At 37.4% G+C, this 24,325-nt stretch overlaps 1 protein-coding gene across 4 annotated transcripts in view; it reads left to right on the top strand.

The window, feature by feature from the left end:
- CTNNA2 (catenin alpha 2) overlaps positions 1-24,325 on the top strand; it is a 1,167,663-nt gene that overhangs the window by 1,061,064 nt on the left and 82,274 nt on the right. For all 4 annotated transcript variants that reach the window (XM_015112724.3, NM_001266343.1, XM_077958576.1 and 1 more), the window contains 1 exon segment: positions 7,421-7,621. In XM_015112724.3, the coding sequence (XP_014968210.1) occupies positions 7,421-7,621 (201 nt within the window).

The following is a 24,325-nucleotide window of genomic DNA, read 5'->3' as shown; positions in this document are numbered from 1 at the left end:
GAGAGGAATCATTTCAGAACTTACAACGTTTCCAACTATTCTTTGAAATGCATGTACAAAAATTTCTGAGGGTGGGAACAAGCAAGGTGAGGAGGTCTTATCTCAGAGTTTTTCAACAGGGCAAAGCTTTTCTTAATTTTCCTCCCCCGAGCCCTGCCTCTTTGCTCCCTTTTCTCCTTGCCATTCCGTTGTGCATCTCATTATTACTAGCAAGAAGAAAAGACTTTGGCTTCTGCTGATAATACTGTGCAGTCCAACCCCAGTGGTACAAGTGCCACAGCATGCCATGGCAGGAAAAGGAACAGGCGCTGTCAGAAAGCCAGCTTGGCAGGGCCTGCTGGAGCATGCCTTTGGAGTTGACAATCAGAGGCAGCAGGCACCTTTCCACAGACGGGGTTTGACAAATAATGATACAGCCCACTCTGTCCTGCTGGTAGGCTGTGGACACAGCCCAATAGGTAGGGAAACTACTTCTCATCTTCTCTCTGAGCTAGAGCCAAACATTTACATCAGTAAATTGCAAGTTTGGCCCAGGAGATATTTTGAAATGGCATTAATGACATTTTATGTATCAGTTTCTTTTTAGGGGAATATCTCTTTGGGCAGGAAACTCTATTTAAAAAACAATAAAAACAGATCTTTGTTTTTAAAAGATGGTAGTTTAAAATTTTTTTTAATGCTACCCTAACTTCTGTATCTGATATTAAATTTGTCCATATGAAATGCAACAAGTTTGGGGAGCAATGATGCTAGCTATTAACATTACAGGAGCAAAACCAATTTTCAGATGTGGCCTGTGCACATAAAAAAGTGAAATGACTGTGTTATAACATTTAAACTTTTTCCCACTTTGGAAAACCTACAATTTTTAATAATGTTTTAAAATAAGCATCTTGGCATTAATCATCTGACAGTTTAATTCTTGGATTTGGCTCAGAAAGTAGTAGTAAGCTAAGATCTGAAAAAGCTATTAACTTGATCTCATAATGCCCAATAGTTTTTTGTTTGTTTGTTTGTTTGTTTGTTTTTTACTTTTCCTTATTTTTTTAACTCTACAGTCTTAAGTTTGTTTTCTTTTAAAAATTCACAGTGAACTTTATTTTTTTTGAATCTACAGCCTTGTGGTTTACAATAGTGAAAGAGTTTGGTCATTATTGATTTTTTTCATAACAACATTATGTAATTTCTAAAATAGTAATGTTGCAAAATGTAAGGAAGTTTACAATAAAGTATGTTGCAATCAAATATTTCATGACATGTTTAAATACAACACTTGATATTAGAGTGTGGCACCAAAACATTGTAGTTTTTCCCAGCAAGGGAATAATCTCTAGAATACATTTGCCTTTTATTACTATTTTCATCTCAATTCCTTTCTACTTGCAACATCATTCCTCTCCCTCTTTACTTCATGAATTCTTTCTCTTCAAAACGCCTTAGAATAAAAGTGTGTAACTGATCGCCCCTTCTCAATGGGCATGTTCATTCAGTATCTCTTTTGATTGCCTGCTGCCTATAGGCCACTGTCAGGAATGCAAATATGAATCAAGTATGTATTCTGCCTTCAAATAATTGACTGCCCTCCTTGATATATACTAGATTAGCATGCTTACTAACTGTAGGAGCTAGACCTGAAGGCACAGGGTATACGGGTGGGGAAGTTATTACAGGGGGTTCAAAAATCCGTATATACACCAAGTATGGTCTTCTGACCAAAAAGTTCATGTTCATGTCTACATAAACAGGTATGACTTTTTTCCAAATATGAGCAGACCTCAAATATATTGCCGGTTCTGTTTCAACTACTGCAGTAAAACACCAATTGTAATAAGGTGAATCGTGCAAATTTTTTGGATTCCCAGTGCATATAAAAGTTATGTTTACAGTGCAGTGTAGTCCATTAACTGTGCAGTAGGATTATGTTTAAAAAATGTACATACCTTTATTTAAAAATACTTCATTTCTAAAAAATGCTAAAGATCATTCTGAGCCTCCAGCCAGACATAATCTCTTTGGTGGGGGCGGTGGGGGGTTTCCTTGGTGATGATCTGAGTGAGGGTTCCCGTGTGGTTCCTCAAGGTTGGTGTGGCTGTGGCAATTTCTTAAAGTAAGGTAGCAATGAAGTTTGCTGCGTTGATTGACTATTCCTTTATGAAAGATTTCTCTGTAGCATGTGATATGCTGTTTGACAGCACTTTATCCACAGTAGAACGTCTTTCAAATTGGAGTCAATCCTCCCAAACTGTGCTGCTGCTTTATCTACTACATTTATGTAATATTTTAAATCCTTTGTTGTCATTTCAACAATGTTCACACTATCATAGTTAGGGATAGATTACATCTCAAGAAGCCACTTCGCTTGTACATAAGCAATTCCTCATCCATGAAGTTTGATCATGACATTGCAGCAATTCAGTCACATCTTTAGGCTCCACTTCTAATTCTAGTTCTCTTGTTATTTCCACTAGAAATGCACTTTCTTCCTCCACTGAAGTCTTGAACCCTTGAAAGTCGACTATGAGGGTTGGGATCAACTTCTTCCAAACTCCTGTTAATGTTGATATTTTGACTTTCTCTGGTGAATCAGTCATGGATGTTCTTAGTGGCAACTAGGATGGTGAATTCTTTCCAGAAGGTCTTTAATTTTCTTTGCCCAGATTCATCCGGAGAATCACTATCTATTGCAGTTATATCCTTATAAAATGAATTTTCTAAATAATAAGACTTGAAAGTCAAAATGACTCCTTGATCCATCTGCTGCAGAATGTTATCTACAGAGTGTTATCAAGCAGGAAAGCACTACTAATCTCTGTGTACATCTCAATCAGAGCTCTTGGGTGACCAGGTGCATTTTCAGTGAGCAATAACATTTTGAAAAGAATTGTTATTTTTATTCTGAGCAGTAGGTTTCAACAGTGGACTTGAAATATTCAGTAAACCATGCTATAAACAGATGTGTTGTCATCAGGCCTCATTGATCCATTTATGGAGCACAGGCAGAGTAGATTTAGCATAACTCTTAGGGCCCTAGGATTTTCAAAGTGGTAAATGAGCACTGGGTTCAACCTAAAAATCAACTGTATTAGCCCCTAATAAGAGAGTCAGCCTGTCCTTTGAAGCCAGTCATTGACTTCTCTCCAGCTATGAAAGTTGTAAATGGCACCTTCCAGTAGAAGGCTGTCTTGTCTAGATTGAAAACTTACTGTTTTCCCCCTTTAATCAATGATCTTAGCTAGATCTTTAGGATAACTTGCCACAGGTTCTATCTACATCGGCACTTGCTGCTTTAACTTGCACTTTTATGTTATGGAGATGGTTTCTTTCTTAAACATCATAAACCAACCTCTACTAGTTGCCAACTTTTCTTCTGCAGCTTCCTCACCTCTCTCAGCCTTCATAGAATTAAAGAGCGTTAGGGTCTTGTCAAGATTGGGCTTTGGCTTAAAGGAAAGCTGTGGCTGATACGATCTTCTATTTAGACCACTCAGACTTTCTCCATATTAGCAATTAGGCTGCTTCGTTTTCTTATTTGTGTGTTCATTAGAGTAGCACTTTTAATGTCTTTCGAGAACTTTTTCTTGTACTTAAACAAGTTGGCTGTTTGGCCTCTCTTGACTTGTGACATGTCTTCCTCACTAAGCTTGATCATTTCTAGCTTTTGATTTCAAGTGAGAAATGTGTGACCCTTCCTTTCACTTGAATACTTAGAGGTCATTATAGGGTTATTAATTGACCTAATTTTAATATTGTTGTGTCTCAGGGAATAAGAAGCTTGAGAAGAGAGAGAGATGACAAACGACCATCTTGGTGGAGCAGGCAGAACACGCCCAACATTTATTAAGTTTGCCATCTTATGTGGGCATGGTTCCTGATGCCCCAAAACAGTTGCTATAGTAACAAAGATCACTGATCACAGATCATCAAAACAATAATGAAAAATTTGAAATAATGCAACAATCACAAAACTGTGACACAGAGATAGGAAATGAGTATATGCTGTTGGAACAATGGCGCCAACAGACTTGCTTGAGGCAGAGTTGCAACAAACCTTCAATTTGTGTTTGGAAAAAACAAAAAACAAAACAAAACAAAACAAAGCAAAACACCCCACCAATATGTGATACACAATAAAACAAGACATGCCTGTACATTATTAATAAAACACAAATCTATTTGAAAACATTCTGAACCGTAGTAGCTTTTACATGTCTACCATCCATCAATATAACTACTATCATGAAGAAACTGTGACTCTTTTTTTTTTTTCATAAAAAGGGACCTGAATTGGAGAAGGTAGAAAACCACTGAGTAAACTGTAATTATATGTTGCTTAACGACAGGCATACGTTCTGGGAAATGCATCATTGGGCAATTTCATCTTTGTGTGAACATCATATACTGTATTCACACACCTAGATGGCATTGCTTACTGCATACTTACACTGTATGGTACTACCTATTGCTCTTAGGCTACAAACTTGTACAGCATGTTACTGTACTGAAAACTGTAAGCAATTGGAATATAGTAGTAAGTTTTGTATATCTAAACATGTATAAATATTTTAAAAGTACAGTAAAAATATGACATAATCTTATGGGACTACCTTCAAATATGTGGTCTATTGTTGACTGAAATGATTTATGTTGCATGATTATATCTTAAAATTTTAAAAGTTTATCTATAAAAATTAGTTAATTAGGCTGGGCCTGGTAGCTCATGCCTGTAATCCCAGCACTTTGGGAGACCGAGACAGGTGGATCATTTGAGGTCAGGAGTTCGAGAGCAGCCTGACCCATTGGTGAAAACCCGTCTCTACTAAAAAGACAAAAAAAAAATAGCTAGGTGTGATGGTGCATATCTGTAATCCCCTCTACTCAGGAGACTGAGGCAGGAGAATCTCTTGAACTTGGCAGATGGAGGTTGTAGTGAACTGAGATTGTATCACTGCACTCCAGCCTGGGTGACAGAGGGAGATTCCGTCTCAAAAAAAAAAAAAAGTAAATTATAAAGCTAATATTTTGTTCACACGACATTATTAACCTATATAACAAATTTGATGATTTGACTAATTAATAGCAATGTTTTTGTTATTATGGATTTTTAGCATATACTGGTTTATTTTAAATAGGTATAATAATATCTATAAAAAACATATTTCTTGCCTCTTAAAATAGTTGCATATTTCTACTTTTGGATAGTCCCATTAAAAAAAAAACAACATACGTTTTCATTTTAACATATTGGGTCATGAATAGTTTTCTTACAAATTAAAAACAAAACTATTAACTCCGGAAGGATCAGTATCTAATATAATCAACAGACGTCTCACTAGGTTTTACTCAACTCCAAAGTACCATTTCTAAACTCTGCACGAAACTTTGCCCGTTCTTGTATTACTGTTATTCAAAGAAAATAGCAGATGGATATGTGATTTAGACACAAATCCTTTTCTAGTTACTTACTCTTAGGGGCCAGGACACATTTTAATTGTCTTAAGAAATTCCACAGGACAGGAAGAGAAGCTTCTTATAATCAAAGTTTTATATTTAAAATTCTGTAACAATATTCATTTGAGTAAACATTTGTCTCAGATATCCTTTTCGGTATATACTGTGTTCATATGTTTAATCACGTTTTCATTAAAATGTCATGTCTCAAAAAAAGTCCTGATTTGGGAAGTACTACTTTTTGTGAGTTTTAGAAATCTAAATATTAAAATTTAAACATTTCATTATTTTTCTATTCTAATTTATAGTTGAAATTAAAGAACTAGAGAATGTAGAAATCAGTAATTTATAATGGTTTGAGTGAGAATCACACTGTATGAGGTCAAAATGGATGTTCTTTATGAAAAGTCAGTTATAACTTGCACTTTCTATACTGTGTCCTAAAAAAATAAATTTTCTAAGTGCTTAGTGAGAGTAGGGGAGATCAGTAGTGGAGACTAGGATTTGCTGGATACTCTCCCTTTTTTCCTTCTTTAGGAAATTTAAAATCAGAACTAGCCCTAAAAGCTTTTTAAAGAGGTAATATTTTATTTTAACTCTTTATAAACTATTGGTTGGATTTGGCAGTTATAATTTTAAAATATTAACAGGTTACTTAAGACTTTAAAAAATATATTTATCAAAAAGCACATATTTTTATGTGTTCATGTCTTGGTGTGTTTTGGAAAATTCCATAAACTGTGTTGTTTATAATCAATAGAAATTTATATCTCATGGTTCTGGAGGCTGGGAAGTCCAAGACAAAGGACTCTACTTTCTCATAGTCTTCTCATGGGAACGTTGCATGGTAGAGAAAGAGGGAGGGATCTCTGAGATCTCTTTTATAAGGATACTAAATCCATTCCTTAGGATTCTGCCCTCATAATCACCTCCTGAAGTCTGCACCCCTTAATACTACCCCTTTGGGAGTAAGAATTTTAACATATGAATTTTAAGGGAACACAAACATGCAGTTTATTACTTTGTGTGTATGCATGTATGTGTGTGTTCAGCTTAAGTTATTTCCACAGAGCAGTAAACCTTTCGAACATTTCCTTAGAATTCTGCTTCTAAAGAATGCACAAGGAATAGAATTACAGATCTCACATGGGAAATGAAAAATACAAAATTATACACTTGTTAAAACTGCAAGGGAACAAATAATGTGTTTTCTCTATGCCATTAGAGAGTGAAGCCTCCCCTCCTGCCTGCTTGATTTCTACTTTGGGCAATGACGTGAAAGTTATGCAGACCTTGACTATAATGTGAGGGAACCAGCCACAAGAGACTGGATTGTATTTTAATTGTGAGAACTCTGATCATCTTCACCTAATCAGTTTTCCCATTGTATATACCATGTGCATGACATAATTTTGAAAGACCAACTGCGTGATACTTGTTTAGTTTTTCCTCAAATGTTTTCTTAATGAAAACATGATTAAACAAACATTTGCCCAAAGCTTTGACTCTGATTTTATTTATGGACATTTATACTTGGTCAGATTGACTTCATGTTGGCTGCTACAACTTCTAAAAGGCCTTCTCGTGTGTAAGTATCAAACTTCGAAACAAAAGAAGGGATATTCTTTAAGTCAGTGGTCCTCAGAATGTTGTCTTCAAACCAGTGGCATTAATGTCATATGAGAACTTAATAGAAACTCAATTTCTTGGGCTCTATCCCAGACTTACTGAATCGGAAACTCTAGGAGTGGCACCCAGCAATCTGTGTGATGCTACGAGCCCTCTGGCTGATGTTCAGGTTTGAGAACCACTATTGTAATTATAAACTATGTCCTTTACATACAATTTTAGTATTATTAGGCATGCACTGAGATGTGTCCAAGGCAAGGGCTCATGATGGTTGAATCAATTTTAATTGGTTAAGTTCTGAGTGATGTAAAGTCATCTAAATGTGTATGTGTCCTCTCCATAGAAAATCACATCTTGGAGGATGTGAACAAGTGTGTGATAGCCCTCCAAGAGGGAGATGTGGACACTCTGGACCGGACAGCAGGGGCCATCAGGGGCCGGGCAGCTCGAGTCATACACATCATCAATGCTGAGATGGAGAACTATGAAGCTGGGGTTTATACTGAGAAGGTGCTGGAAGCTACAAAATTACTTTCTGAAACAGGTAAGCATTGGTATTAGGTCTGGCCAAAATGTTAATATCTTGATTAGTTTCCATATCTGAATAAATCTGTGTCATTGATTTCTGTAGGCCTTTATGCTTCTAAATTGCACATAATCGTGGAATGGATAGAGTACTTGAGTTTTCTCTTTGTTTTTTGAGTTCGAATTGGAATAACATTAGGAGATATTAGGAGAATGACAATTTTGCTGCTTTGCATGCATATATTTCTTTATAGTTTTCATGTAGATCATTTGATTCTCCAAACACCTAATAAAATTTTTCTGCTTACTTCATTATCTCCAATTGTGGATGAGATAATTTTATGGTTTGAGAGAATTACAGTTTGAATTGGCTAAGAGACTGGAATGAGGTCACAGGGTTATAAAATAGTGCAGATGTGATAAGAACTTGGAATCTGTAAGTTAACCTTTTCTTCATTTATTGCTTGAGAGGATAGGACCTTAAGGAAAAACTGTGAACAGCCAGTGGAAAGCATAAAGGCTCTAGATAGTGCGTGGATATGATGTGCTCAAAGAAAGGTGGTGGCTGCTGACAAAGAGTTAGGCTTTCAGCATATTCCCTTTCTTTCTAGGAAAGCTTTACATGCCCTCCTTCAGGGGCATGTGGCTGCTCACAGGACTCACTGCTATGGTAAGGCATGGTTACTTATGGAAGTTTGTCAGAGCTTGCACATGCATTGGGGTGAAAAAAAATACTTCAACTGAATTAGAACAATCTACAACTCTGGAGAATATATAAAAGACTGGCCTGTTTTAAGTAGTTCTCCCCTCTTGACCAGTGTCTTTTGGCTTCCTCAGGCCTTGTATATTTGTATATATGAAAATAGATATATAGTCCAAGGAATGAAAGGAGACTAGGGAATAGAAAAAGAGAATGTAAGTCCACATTGGATAAGGTTGTTAATGAATAATGAATTGGTGCATATATATGCACAGAAGGGCCTCTCCCCTCAAACCCTAAGGGGGACCTTCATGATTTTGCATATGAGCTTTGGATGCCACTAGGCATTTTAAAAATAGCCATCTCTGAAAGGTCAGCTATAGCTGTGTTCCAAGTTCTGCATGATGAGATATGTTGGTAGAAATACGTTGCTTTTTATGGGGAAAAGATTATTTACAAAGAGTTCTGTAGGTATTTGTTAGCCTGGAATAGCAAGGAAAACACAGTACATAAACACAGGTATTGGTCATTCTCTTTGAAATATAAGCAGAAACAGAATGGCGTGGCATCATGTTATAAAGAGCACATCTAGAGATTGTTGCCTTGGAACATCCTTACAGACTTAGAATTATAAATAATAACAAAAATAATGATGACAAGATATAACTGCATTTGAATTAGCTGAGAGTCCGCACTGCTTTCTTTCATATAAGCTTGCCCTTTACATTCAATTGAGTAACACAAAGCAAGCCATACAGTATTTCTTTCCTCACTTGGAAGAGTTGTAAAAAGGTATTTTTTTTTCTAATTCTCCAAATTAAGGACTTTTTCTTAGTAACCTTTAGGGAGACCATCTCACATTTCTGTGGCTTTCAGCTCCTAGCCCATCAGCTCTATTCTTGTACAAAGTCTCAGCTTCATGTGGGATTTCTGACAGAGTAACACTCACTTGGGTCTGACACTAGATAAACAATACCAGAAGGGTGGAAGACCTAGAGGCAGGACTCAGTTCCTACCCACTCATGACGGGTAGGAAGGACACTTGTGGCAGATGAAAGATACAGAGCATATTGCCAATTTTCATCTGACTTTCTACCCACAGATAACTCAGGCGCTGTTCAAATGACATTTTAGAACTTTTTCTTATTGTGTCTTGGACTGCTTTGACAACAGGAGTGCTGCTTACTAGGTCAAAATCTAAAGGCAAGGACAATTGCTTAGTTGACTGTAATATTTTAACATAATTTTCACCCAAAGTCTTGATATGTAAATAATGTTCTGGTTGATTTTTCTACTTTAAAAAAACAAACAGTCATTCATCCTGGATTGTTGTTGCTAATCAAGATTTTTGCTCTTGTTCTGAGTTGTTAAAATTTTTATCCTAGCTTGCAACGATTGAGCACTCTGGGGGCTTAACTAATGGCACCTTTCTTATTTTGATGTCTACATCCAATTCCTAATTGAATACGGTAGATGAGCAGGACATTTAAATTCTATTGTTCAGGACTTATTGAAGTTAACTAGGAAAGTAACCAGGTAGAGACTGAAATAGACAGCTTATATATAACTTTAATTGAAAATATAGGAATAAGCATTAAGGAAAAGTGGGTGTCAGTGGACTAAGAGCTAGAATACGAAGGTATACAATTTCTTTGGTATTCGTCCCCAGTTGTTCTTCTCTTTCTGAAACAGGAATAACGTTATTATTTTGCGAATAACTAGAGAGATTGCCAAAGAAATGAAAGAAGAAAACTTTAGCTGTTAACTCACTGATTGCTAATTAGAATTGCTGGGGAATGTGCTTGCATAGAGTAGACACACGGCGTTTGAGGATGACCACAGGATCAGTTCTGTAATTATGTTTGTACAAAGTTTCGTTGGGGGGTGTGTGTGTGTTGTCTAAAATGATTTAGTTCTAATGTCATTGTGTGTGTGTGCTAAGGAGACATAAGATATATGTCCTCAAAATGGAAACCGCTATGCATGTCCCTGATACCAAATTATCTACCTTTTGGTTAGTTTTGTTTCTGACTTCAACAATTTTAGAGCCATGTTGAATTGGCCACTTCTCTATGTGACTGTCAAATTTTGTCATGAGAGTACATTGTAGGGTGAAAGAGGGTGGCAGTGGGAAAAAAGAGAAAAATGCCAAGAGGAAAGATAAGGAAAAAGAAGACAAAATGTCGTGGTTTTGGTTGTTGTTGAGGCTGCCACGCGTACTAGGTTGTACCCATTGATTTTTTGTTTGATATTTTATTTTAAAAAAATTCTGTGCCATTAGATTCAAGACCCTAAGTCAGATATTCTCAACCTCTGTACTATTGACACTTTGGTCTGAATAATTGTTTCTTGGGGAGAGTTCTGGGGACTGTTTTGTCCATTATGAGATGCTTAGAAGTATCCCTGGACTCCATCTGCTAGATGTTTGTAGCATCTCTTTCTTCTACATGCCAAGTTGTAACTACCAAGATGTCTCTAGACATTGTCAGATATCCTTGAAGGAAGTGGGTTGTGGTGGGCAACATAATGTGCATGACTGCCCTAAAGTAAAGAAATAACCCAAAATAGGGACAAGTTCAAACAGGACAGACTGGAACCTATGTACTGTGGACATAGTGAAAAGGGAGTGGGGTTGGGAGTACATTACTAAGAAGAATCTATAAAAGGGCAGAATAATCAAACAGCCTTGACTGAACTGGATGTTGCTGCTGAAGGTGTTTACAGTGAGGCAAGCCCCTGTGTAGACAGGTGAATGGCTGCAGGGGTAGGTCACTGTAGGGAGACTCCCACTTTACCACCTGGCTGCCCTCACTGAATGGCTGGAAAATTGAGAGGTACCCAAAGAGTGATAACACATCTGTGGTTTATTTTCCATGAATTTTCTTTCCTTAGTAAAGACAGTGCTTTGCTTAAGAATGCTTCTTGTCTTGTTATGAATGCTGAGTTAAATTTAAGAAAATTTTGTAGATTATTAGTATGCTAAGAATTATAGGGTAGCATTATGTACAAATATACCTGTTCATTTTCTTATAAAACAATCTAGGCTGATGAAAACACAATAAATTGGATCTACAGCAGACCCATTAAATACTTATGTGGCATATTTGATGGGCTCTTCAATAAAATCTGAATTATAACAAATTGCCAACAGCTTGGTAGTAAGTACACGCATGACCAGACCCATCTTCATAGATCTCATTTACAAAGTCCGGTTGCTGCAGGAGGCTGAGGAGGGGTGAAAGCACATTCAGTGATATCATATTTAGATATGCATACAGTAGCTCATTCTTCACTGAATGGATTATACTGAAATGTCATTTTTGTAAATTTGATAGCTGATTCAAGTTTGTGGCCATGTGAGCATGACTAGGTTAAAAGATCTGTGAGATTCTGCCAGATATTTTTTTTCTTCAGAGGAAACAATAAACCAAAAAAAAAAAAAAAAAAAAGAAAATAGAAAAAAGAAAGCATATTTTAAAAAGTGTTCTATGTTATGGAGCACTCTGTATGCAGATATTAAAATTCCATTATTTTGGAAAATACGTGGGCCAAGCGGATGGTATAAATTTTACTTCCATGCTCTATAACCTGAAGTTTTATACAGATGAGAATGTTTTTCTTTTTACATCATTTCTATATATTTTTGCTTAGAAAGTATAAAAAGACCAGCAAATAGAAAGCATCCAAACTAGAAATCTTATTGAGAAGGGTACATTTGGGCCAGGACAATGAAGTAGAATGAATCCAAGGTTAGGATTCAGAATAACTCAATTACTTGACTGCTACCAACTAACTGTGTCCTTAAACAAATCAGTTAGTGCCTCTGGGACTTGGTTTTTTCCTGTATTGCCTAATGTTTTGTCATTCAATAATGGGTTTGTATTAATTGTGTAATATATGCATCACTGTTTCTGGCTTCCTGGTGACTGCACTTGGCATAAGCAATTATTGCCCATGAGTCCCCTATATAAACCCTCTGCACCATCTGGACGGGGGCCTTCATTATTCTCCAGGCAAAACATATCCATGCTGCTCCCTCTGTCCTCCCTGCAATGTTCTTCATCTCCTCCTCCTCCTGCTTTACATCTGTTTATTGAGATTCTTCTTTAAGATATAGCTCTAGTCTCAGTTGGAGACAACAGAAAACTATTTAGTATGGTATGTCCTCTTCAGTGTACATGACTGTGCTTATAACAGGATTGTGTGTTTTTAGAGGCAAGTGTTTCTATAGGTACCCACAGCCTAGAATGGTGTTTTCATGGAACACATTTAATACGTATGTATTGATTAAATGAATACCAAAAATGAGAACATTATGCTTTTTTATTTTTTTCTATAGAGAATATGTCTACCAGCAGCCTCAGGTTCATAGCTCAAGACCAATTTCTGCATATCAATGGGAAATCATCTGATTGGCTTTTTGGCATATACTTCCTTCAGTTAGACTGATTTCTGTTGCTAGTAGAATAGAGTTTTATGATTGGACAGGTCTGAGTGACCTGCCTGTGACTGGAATATGAGGGGCTGGAGTATGAGACTGATGTCAGAAGAAGGTGGTAGGGGCAGCTTATGGGGAAGACAAACTATTAGGTATTAGAGATAGGAAGGACTATCCACAGTCTGTTACTTCTGCATGATTGATTTTAAGTCGGAAATGTAGGAAGAATGAGAAAGAAGCCTCATCCGGTAAAGAGCCCTTAAATAGAAAATGTATAATTTGTCTTTTTTTATATTATTAAAACCTGTATACTCAAAGTATTGTAGGAATCTGATAAGCTTTTGAATAGCTATATAATTTTCTCCTAAAAACAAATGCAAGGTTTTGGGATCAGAGAACAAACGTTACTTTGCACAGTAAGCATGTCAGTTTCCCATGTTCCATTCCCGCTCTTGGAGCAATGTGATGAGGGCAGATGGATTCTGCACATACAGCGGAGGTCTGTGCTACAGTTGGGGAACCAGACAATCATGAATCTAGGAGTTTATTTATTTATTTAGAAATTGGTGCTCCTCCTGAGGGCAGGAGAGAAACATTTCTCTTTTTTTTTTTTTAAGATGAAGTTTCGTTCTTGTTGCCGAGGCTAGACATAGCCTTGGCTCACTGCAGCCTCTGCCTTCCAGGTTCAAGTGATTCTCCTGCCTCAGCTTCCCAAGTAGCTGGGATTACAGGTACTCACCACCACACCTGGCTAATTTATTTTTTATTTTTTATTTTATTTTATTTTTTAATAGAGAGGAGGTTTCACCGTGTTGGCCAGGCTGATCTGGAACTCCTGACCTCAGGTAATCTGACTGCCTCGGCCTCTCAAAGTGCTGGGATTACAGGTGTGAGCCACCGTGCCCAGCCACGTTTTCTCTTTTATGTAAATGAATTCTGTTCAGCAGGTACCCAAGTTGTTAAAACCTTTTGGAACATAAATGTATGGTTCCTAGTTTTATCCCTCTTTGAAATGTAAACATATCTCCGGGGAAGGTAAGCCTGTAAATCTCTTTCCAGGTTATTTCACTATCTTAGGACTGTTAACCTTTGAACCAGGTTGCCGGTATTTTTGTTCGGAAAGGCTTGACCATACAGAAACTTGAAAATATTTTCTGTACACTGCTGTGTTTGTAAATGATGTGTTCTCCCACAGTTCAGACATGTTCAGCTCTCTCAGCATAAAAGTCTGAAGAACCACCTCAGAAAATACGACCACAACCAGATAGCTTACAATATAGAAATGTAAATGATTCCTCATCAAAAGAAAAGTTGTTTGACCTCTCTCGTAAGATAAATGCAAATTAAAAACTACTCTGAGAAACCATTACCCATCAGAATGGCAAAGATCCAAAAGTTCTATAATATACTCTGTTGTCAAGGATGAGGAAAAGTCGTCTCATATTTTGCGTGTGGATGTGCAAAATGGAGGAAATTTGACATCTTTTATCAAAAGAACATATTTAACAGTTGGAAAGCAATCTCACTTATAAAAATCTGTTCTTCAGAGGTACTGGCAAAAAATATAAAAACATATGCACAAGGTTATTTATTATAAGACTGTAGGCTAGAAACAACACAAATATCTAGCTTTAGGGCACTGGTTGAATTAATTATGGTCTAATCACACAATGGAGTATTATGCAGCTATAAAACAGAATGGGGAATAACTATACAATCTGACTATATTTTTAGGTTAAAAAATGAGGTGGAAAAATTATGTATAACATGTTCCATTTATTTTCAAAAAAGCTAAATTATATAACACAGGAAGAGAAAGTAAGATATAAAATTTTATTCTAACAATAAAATCCTTAACGTGAAGGTGGAGATGGGGTAGGGTAGACATTGGAAGATTCTCAATTGCATGTGTATAGGCTATAAATTTGGGGGGACATAGCAGAACAAACAGCACTTCTCTAGTGCCTGTTTCCAAAGTACAACCAAAAAAAAAAAAAAAAAAAAAAAAAGACATGAATCTCCAGTTCTTCATGGATTCAGAATCCTGGGAACTGGAAAGTACATGTGGTTCTTTGTCACTTCAAGGACATCAGAGACCAACATCTGTGGTAATGGCAGTGGAGTAAATTAGGGGCCTGCATATTGTGTCTAGCAGAGTCAGTGCTGGTGTTCACTGGAATTGGTGGCCTGGATGCTTTAATTGTGCACAACTGAGGCTGTAGTAAGTTCCTGTCACCCAGATTCTCTGACAGAGGGGAAACTGCCATATCAGTGATAGGTGTTTGAATCAGAGGAAGAATATGCTAACAGCCACTCATTTGGCAGTACATGTGGTACATACTTGGAGTATTCCAGAAATAGTTTTGGTAATTAAAAAAAAGGGAAGCTTTACATGTAGCTGGAGGGCCTGAAATAACAAGTGGACAAAAGAACCAAAGAAGTACTGTATATGTATATGGCCAGAGTAGCCCCCAAATGACCTCCTTGCCAAATTTTAATTTTTTTTTTTTTTTTTTTTTTTTTTTTCTAGAGACAGGTCTTGCTATGTTAGCCAGACTGGCCTCCAACTACTAGCCTCATGGGATTCTCCCACCTCAGCCTCTCAAAGTGCTGGGATTACAGGCATGAGCCATCCCACCTGGCTCCTGGTTTGCCTTTCTATATTTTACCTTTCCTCTATTTCTACCTGATTTCTTTCTTGTCAGTGAAGTCCCCTTTCTAACCAGACAAGCCCACTCTTCTGTGTACCTATTACTCTTATTATCTGTGTTACTCATTTGGTACCTATCATATACTGCCCAGTATTTCATACTCGTGTTACCCACTTTTCCACTTATGTTTATATCTGTCCTAATGTTTATATCTGTCCTCTGTCCATCTTAATACCTAAGGCATGTGTGTATGTATTGACTTTTTGCATGTTTTTGTTAAATTTTAACCTCTTAAGATCTGAGTCTACCTCTCTGTTACCTGCAGCTTTAATTAAGAGTTGAAATTCAAAAATGTTATTAATATAAATGAGTAACATAATGACACAGTTGCCTTATTCTGGGGGATTAAACCCTCCTTAAATTGCATACTTAATGATCAAGATAAGAATCTTTTAAATTATGTGCAATAAATTTTTAGCAAGTACTTTATTACATCTTAATGCAATCTAAGTACTTAAACATCACAGATGCCAAATTAGACTCTATTTATTAAGCTAGGTTTTGACAAACACTGTAAGCTAAATAAGGCATCATGCTCATGCTCAATACTTTATTCATTCTTTAAGTTTCAGAATTAAATGTGCCATCCTTTTAAGTTATAAACCATTTGTGATTATTTTTGAAATGCTTATTTTAAAATAGAAGAAAACTTTCCAAGCAAGTATTTTCTTTCCTCAGGAAAAGGAATTTGTGTCTAGACAAGAGCAGATGGATGCTCCCTGATTCTTTTAGGGTAGTTGTCGTGAATGGAATTTAGAGAGTTTTTTTTTCCCCCTCCTTCTAGGCAGTCCTTTTTCATCTTTTATCAAACAATTCAGCTCATGGGTTATGTATTGCCTTCTGGAACTTAAATATGATTTATGTTTGAAATATACATTTATAATTTTCCCAACATGAATTTATGGAAATGGCAGCCTTTAGAAACTCCCACAGAGGTAACAGATGATTGACTCTGATGAAAGGAAATTCCAAGAATGTATGCAGGAAGAATTGGGACTGGCCAAGATGATGATAGTTGTCTGGAGAGGTAGAAACCGCTGACAAATAGCAGCGAATAAGGAGCAGATTAAGCCAGGGTACTGTTGTCCTCGCTCCTGGATTCCAATTTTCGGCTTCCAACCTGATGTCTCAAGACAGAAGATAAGTTAGTATATCATTGGTCTAGGCAGAGGAAGATTGAAATTTAGAGAAAGTATGTAAGGTTTATTTCTACATTGCCTCTGCTACATTTTTAAAAAGCATTTGAAGACACTTAAGATTTAAATTCAATCAAGTGATGTAAATTAAATAATTAAAGTGGTGTAAATATGAGATAGAAGGGAAATAGTTTCAAGAGAATATTGGATGAAACTGGGTGGCTGATTAGAAACTTTCAACTGGGCTAGGCAAGCTGAATTTGAATTGTTTTGTTTTTATATTTTGGAAGTTACTACTTTGTTGGTTAAGTCTTTCAAAGACTTTCTTTCCTCATGGATCTGGGGAGGTCATGATGGAATACAGTGTTTAACACTGGCCTTCTTGGCAAGAAAGATAAAAAGGAAAGTTCTAGGAGCAAGTTTATCAAATCTTGTCCTGAGGGCAGATTTCACAGGAAATTCCTTATTAAAAATGCAACACTGTCACCAGGATGATACCAGGCTGCTGAGGGGAGAGAAGGGCATAAAACTGGGGAAGCTCAGTTTTCAAAACAAAGTGTACCAACTTCCCAGTTTTCAGATCCAACACGAATTGGTGTTCTGTGTCCCATTATGCCCACCTTTTTTTTTTTTTTTCCCATGGTGAATCATTTGGTTGTACCTCCAAGTTCTTTCCAAAAGAGACTAGATGATTTTGCCTGTTAGAAACTGTGTGCATGAGTGTAAATGCAGAAAGTAGTGGTGTGAAGACAGCCCCAAGAAGCATTTACTATGGCTCTTTCATGTGGTAGGCAGCATGGTAATCATCTGACACGCATCCTACTTGTTTGTAAGTGCCTCCAAGGCGTAACGTATTTGTGTTATTTACCACTCGATTCCCAGTGCCTAGAATACTGCTTAGATTGGCATATAAAATTTAGTCATAAACTTGTTGAATGTATTTCTGATCTTTACGTAAGCCCTGAAGGAAAATGATCGTTATTTCTGTTTTATACTGAGTAAACTGAGGCTTAAATTGGTTTAATAACTTGTGTAAAATTAAACATCAAGACTCATTTACACATTTTTCTGGAACCAATAAATATACTTGAAATGTAGAGCAAGCATCGTTGCCACAATTAAACAGAAATTTTAATGTGTCCTGCTAGCTATTTTTTTTACCAATATTTTTACTTAGGGTATAGCTATTTTTAGTGATAGTTTTACTTATGACATAGCATACTACATTAGTTATATATTTCTGTGTAACAAATTATCCCCAAATTTAACTTGCCATGTGGGCTTTTCTTTAGAGCCTCTTACAACATGGCAACTGTCTTCCATCAGAGTAAGTAACCAAGATAGTAAGAAAGCAGAACCCAGCATCATTTTTCATATCAGAAGTGGCATCCCATCATTTTTTTGCCATATTCTCTTGGTTGGAAGTAAGTTACTAGTTCCAGCTCACATTCAAGGTTGAGGAGATAACACAAAGGCATGAATACCAGGAGAAAAAGAATCACTGGGCGCCCTCTCAGAGGCACCGATCACACACACATACATATTTGCAAATACATGAGGATAGGAGAAACCATAAGGGTAATGAATGGCATAACTAGATACAACAGTCCTAGGGGGTGTGGACAAATCCCACAACATGGAGTTAATAGGGACATACTCAAATGCTGGTATAATAGCCTTATTACCTTGTGCAGTGGCATTTACAGCACAAAAGATCCACTGAGGCAAAATGAAGCCATGCAGTATGTGGACAGGAGGGGGACAGAGGAATAACAGAGCTAGATCCTGGAGAAGGAATGGCCTAGATTCGCTCAAGGCGATTGGACAAGTGGGTTGGAGTCAAAGCGAACAGGTAAGAGTCGGGGAATGGTACATAGAAAGACAAAGCTGGTACATAAAGATCAGTGTGTATGCCAAAAGGAATAAAAAACTAATGGCATCATTAGGAAAAATTCAATTTGACTTAGGTTTAGAGATTCAAACATTAATTGCAGAAGCAGCTCTTTAACCTGTGGTGTCAGAAGTCATAACCAAGATTCGAGTGCATGTGTGTAGGAAGTGAAAGCTCTGAACAGTGTAGGAACTCTTAGCCGAGTGCTTTAACAAGATTGCAGCCACCCTCGTACCTCCTAGGGAAGGCACACACCTATACCTGGTGGAGTGCATGGGTCTATAAATACATATAGAAATGAAATAGTCATTATTTGTGAAGTAGACATAGATCTATTTGCCTAGTAGGTAATGCTCCCACCCAAACATCTCTAAAAAGATTCTGAGCTGAGGATTTTTAAAGTCCCCCGTGTGGGGGTGAATTGGGAGGAATACTTAAAGACCTATTAATTTAATTTATGATCATGACATTCTTTACTAAAATCACTAATATAAAATGTTGGCCAGCTTCTATGATTTGTCCTCTGTTCTTAAGTGGAACTAAAGGGAGAAATGTGTCATGGCTTCAGTTTGGGGTAGTTTCTACTTCACTGTGAACTGGAACTTCAGACTCAGTGTCCTTATAACTGATTATGCTTCATGGATGTGTAGAATCATCAAGCCACACCCCGTGCCTTATAAATGCCCGTCAGAGTTCCCTTTGGTCAACTTTAGGGCCCTGGTAATTTATGTCATACTCTTTTACCCTTTTTTTCCCCTCTGTTGTGACATCTAATTGGGGGGCCACCTGAATAATCCCTTAGCGGTGTCTGATAGGAACCATTTTTGGGAAAGCATACTTTACCTGTAGAAATAACATCAAATAACACTTACCTGATATTGAGGCCACTGGAAAGGCCCCACAGTGTTTCTCCAAATTAATACTTTCTGGCTCCAATTACTTTGATCTTTCCCTAATCTTTACCAAATTCCAACTGTTACAGCAGAGGCTCAGTGGCTATCTGTGATGGGGGGAGGATATTGTACTAATTCCTGCACTGGAATTAGCTGCAATTCCTTCCCTGTCCTGATATTTTATTTTCTTTTTAGATTCCTTTCAATGCTCTTATTATTTTAACAGTTACCAAACTGGTTTTCTCAAACAGGGACTTTGTCTATTTCCTTTTCTCTATGCTCCATAATAAAATTTGGCAAGGAACACAGAGTATGTTATCTGACTGCACCACCACAGTTGGGTGACCCCTGTGTATGCAGATGTGCTTGATTGGACTTGGTGAACTAGTTGAGAACAGAATTATGAATCTTTCTTCTGGCTCAATGGTGATGTTCCTTCTGAAGAAGCAGAGTCCTGAAAGAATCCTGAGCTCAGGTTTCTGAAATATCCCTAGAGACCAAACCCAGAATGCCCACTAATCACTTGTTAAATGACTCGTGATACTCTTTAATAAAATTACTGAACCAATGCTAAATGATGGGCAGAAAAAGAGAAACTTGGTATGTGAAATGTGATGCTACTCATTTTGTCCCTGAAATACTGGATGACAAAAGGAGTTCTCATCTTAATTTTCCCCATTTATTCCTGTCCCCTTCTTTTACTTCTCATCCTTCTCTATCCAACTGGATAGATTGTCTGTGCTAGAAGCAGGATGAGGGTTTAAATGCGAAGAATGAAGCAGAGATGGTCTCTGCCTGAAGGCGACTCATATGTGAAACAGTTGACATACAGAAATATCAATGAACTAGCCTAATACAGTATACGAAGTACTGTAATAGTGTGTGTGAGAGAAATTAGGATGCTATAAAATTATAGAGAATTGTAGAGCACTGTCTACTTTGGGTTCTGGGGATTAAAGAAAGCTTCACAATGGCAATTAGTTCTACACTGGAGATTAAAGATTGAGCAGGAGTTCACCTGGGCCAAAGACAAGTATGTACATTTCAGCATGAGAGAATAAATCATTCATGGATATGTTGCTATGAGTCCATTTCATATTTGGAGACATTGAAGTAATTCTGTCTAATTGGAACATTTGAGAATATGTGGTAATAAGGGATGAGACAGAAAGATGCAGGAACCATATAGGCAGATAATAGATGCTTGTTTATGTTTGTTTCTTCATAACGAGGTTTTATAGTTCTCTCTGTGTTATAGGGAATCATTGGAATGCTTAAAGCGGGGGCAAGCACCTTTTATATATCTAAAGGTGGCGAGGTTACCTGGCTGTTCATCTCCACTACCTTTGGTTGACTTTGGATTTTGCCCTTTAGGTTGTCAGCAGTCTTATTTAAATATTTAACACAACTTCTCATTCATTTAACTGACTCACCCTGTGCTCTGAAACTTCACCCCTGACATCTCTCAGGAGAATTTATTCCAGAAATTTCTCACCTCTGGTTTAGGACCTCCAACAGCAGAATGATGCGACCTTGATTTTTATATGCATACTTAACTCTGATTTCATTACTCCTAGAATGTAATCGTTTTGTGGCCTAGTGTGTGCACTGCCTACAGAAATATAGCCAGAATTTAAAAGTTTATCTCTGACTTTGATCACCCTTTCAGGACACAAGCTATTAAGAACAAATCAGCATTTCTGATAAATAACTATAAAGTGGTACCTACAGTTTTTGGATGTAATTCAGAAAACAGAAAGAAGCTTCTATTTATATTCTTATATCAGAAACTCTGTTAATATATAATGTGTGAATCACAAAGGCAATGCTGTGTTTTGTCCTAATTAGTAAGAGGCAGAAGCAGCATCATATTTGAGGAAGTTTGAAACTTTTTCTGTCTCAGTATTACTTTTGGGGTATTTAGGTTTTTGTTGTTGTGGTGGTTTTTTTTTTTTTTTTTTTTGGGAGATGGAGTCTGGCTGTCTTGCCCAGGCTAGAGTATAGTGGCGCGATCTCAGCTCACTGCAACCTCCGCCTCCTAGGTTCACACCATTCTCCTGCCTCAGTCTCCCGAGTAGCTGGGACTACAGGTGCCTACCACCACACCCGGTTAATTTTTTGTATTTTTAGTAGAGATGGGGTTTCACTGTGTTACCCAGGATGGTCTCGATCTCCTGACCTTGTGATTCACCCGCCTCGGCCTCCCAAAGTGCTGAGATTACAGGTGTGAGCCACTGCACCGGATCTAGTTTTTTTACACATTACCAAAGGATTAGAAGAATTAACCACCACGCCTGGCTAATTTTTGTATTTTTAGTAGAGGTGGGTTTTCACCATGATGCCCAGGTTATTCTTGAACGCCTGACCTCAGGTGATCCACCCACCTCGGCCACCCAAAGTGCTGAGATTACAGATGTGAGCCACAGTGCCCAGCCTCATCACTCTTAAAGGCAGAATAGGATAAGACCGAATGAGCAAAGAGCAGCAATGTGGAGAGAGCAATGTACTGTTCTTTAAACATATTGGTGTTTAAAGAACAGTAGCAGTTGACTAATCCCAAAATAAATATTGAATGTGCTTAGGATTGGTCTCAGAGAAAGAGTTTCTTAAGGGTTAGACCCAGAAAAACACTGACTTACGGTAAGAAAAAAAAATAGATGTCTTGTCAGTTACAGTAAATGTAATCAATTGAATGATTTCAAGTTTTATGTTTTACTGGCCAAAGAATATAGTAAGATGGTTTAAATATTAATTAATGCTCAATTGCACTCTGAGACTCTATTTTAAAAATAAAGAACTTGTGCCCTCTCCCCTGTCTTTTTTTTTTCCTTGAAAGGTTGATGGTATTTCTGTTCTAATCTCTTCATAAAAGTTCATTGTTTCTGCCTCTTCTGACAACCCCAGCTCAATAACACTGTTGTTTACACCAAAGCCCTACCATCCAAATCTCACTAGAGAGATACTGTATGCCATGCTGGTGCAAATAGAATCCTCTTCTCCAAACTTGGTGTCACAGCATTACTAGATGTATTCTGAGTTGCAGAGCATCCCCCATGAAAATCATCCATTTAGGTTTTAGCTTTCTTCTCCCTTCCTTGGGTGCAGTATCAGGCCAGGAGGTGGTTTTAGCAAGATGGCAAAAACTGCGATTATTTTTGCACCAACCTAATAGAATGTCACCTTCTACCTTGTCCTCCTCCCCATCTCTTCCTCAGGGTGACCTTGCACAAACAAAGCAACACTATAACCTTTCTCACCCCTTTATATTTGAGAAAGGTCTTCATGCAAATAAAGGTGTGTTCATGCGGGTTGCGGTCTGAGGGGTGGGCATTTTCCCACTCAGCTTCTTAGTTGGCAGTTACTAAGGCAGAATATTAAGTGTTTGATTACAGTCACAATTTCTGAGGGACTTCCCCACTTAATGATATTGTTCAGATTGGTTTCTATCATGTTCTGGGCCATCTGATAGAACTTTATTTTTTCAGAGCCCAGTTCTATAAGAAGTACAACCTTGAGAATAATTTGATTTCTTTTTAAACATGTGAATTATGAAAAGATTCAAAGATACAAAAAACAGACTAATATAACAAATGTCTCTCCTTCCATCTCAAAGGTAACTACTATATTTAAAGTGGTATATATCCTTTTAGAACATGTAAGAACATATACAAATGTATATGTTTAAATTATGCACAGTTTTCATTTGTGTATTTTAAAATTTTTCACAAATGATGTTTCTTTTCCTACTCAAAGGATATTGCTTTCCCACTCAAACTTTGACCTCAGGCTTATTCACTTTAATATATTGATTATCCCCTGATTCACATCCCTAAGTCTCTTTTTTCCCACCCAGATGTACTGTCTGTGGATCTGCAATGAGCATCTAGTTTTTTTTTTTTTTTTTTTTTTTTTTGAGATGGAGTCTCACTCTTTCATCCAGGCTTGAGTGCAGTGGGGCACTCTTGGTTCACTACAAGCTCCGCCTCCTGGGTTCAGGCTATTCTCCTGCCTCAGCCTCCCGAGTAGCTGGGACTACAGGTGCCTGCCACCAGGCCAGGCTAATTTTTTTGTGTTTTGTAAGTAGAGACGGGGTTTCACCATGTTAGCCAGGATGGTCTCGATCCCCTGACCTCGTGATCTGCCCACCTCAGCCTCCTAAAGTGCTGGGATTACAGGTGTGAGCCACTGCGCCCGGTGCAATGAGCATCTTAAAGTGGTTCGTGAGTTGGAGGATTCAGAATAGGGCTGGGGTAGAGCCTGTCGACAGAGCTCCCTTAAAGCAGTTATTTTCATTCTCAGGTTTTGTATAATTTTCTTCTTAACCCTTTGAATATATAACCTAGGAGGAAACAACTGTAACCATAGAGACACAAAAACATTTTTGTGACTCTAATGTATAATTACTTACCCCTCCTAATCAGCATCTCTTTAGAAGTTAATATTTGGCCAAGCCCCTAGAGAATGCCCCAAATCACAGGGAGTGGATTTTACTAGATTTTGTCAAAGCACTTGCCGAAACGATGTGTAACCATTGTGCTCCCATCTGTAGTCGAAAGGTACCATTTTGTCTCCATGCTCCATATGAGTAATATTATTATGCTTTAATTTGTTCACCTATGTCGATAAGTATGGAATTACATCTCATTGTTTGCATTATAATTTCTCTGATTATGAGTGAAGTCTTACCGTGTATCTATCAGCAATAAGGATTGCTTTTCTGTGAATTGAGTGTGCTAATTCTCTGTCAGTTTTTAATATTTTTCCTTACTGATTTGTGGAACTAGTCTATTTACTTTATATACATGTAGGAGCACTAAATCTTTATCAGTTATACCCATAGGGATAAACAGTTTTATGCCCCTGAAAGCTACTTTGCGGTATTACATAGAACTATAACATCACTGATGGTCATACTTATGGCAATGTAGACATCATGGAGTGGCATTAATATAAC

This window comes from Macaca mulatta, chromosome 13 (genome assembly GCF_049350105.2).
Source record: "Macaca mulatta isolate MMU2019108-1 chromosome 13, T2T-MMU8v2.0, whole genome shotgun sequence".
In the NCBI taxonomy this organism is placed as follows: Eukaryota; Metazoa; Chordata; class Mammalia; order Primates; family Cercopithecidae; genus Macaca; species Macaca mulatta.
The sequence above is the reverse complement of the archived record's forward strand: the minus strand, read 5'-3'. Positions and strand labels throughout refer to the sequence as shown.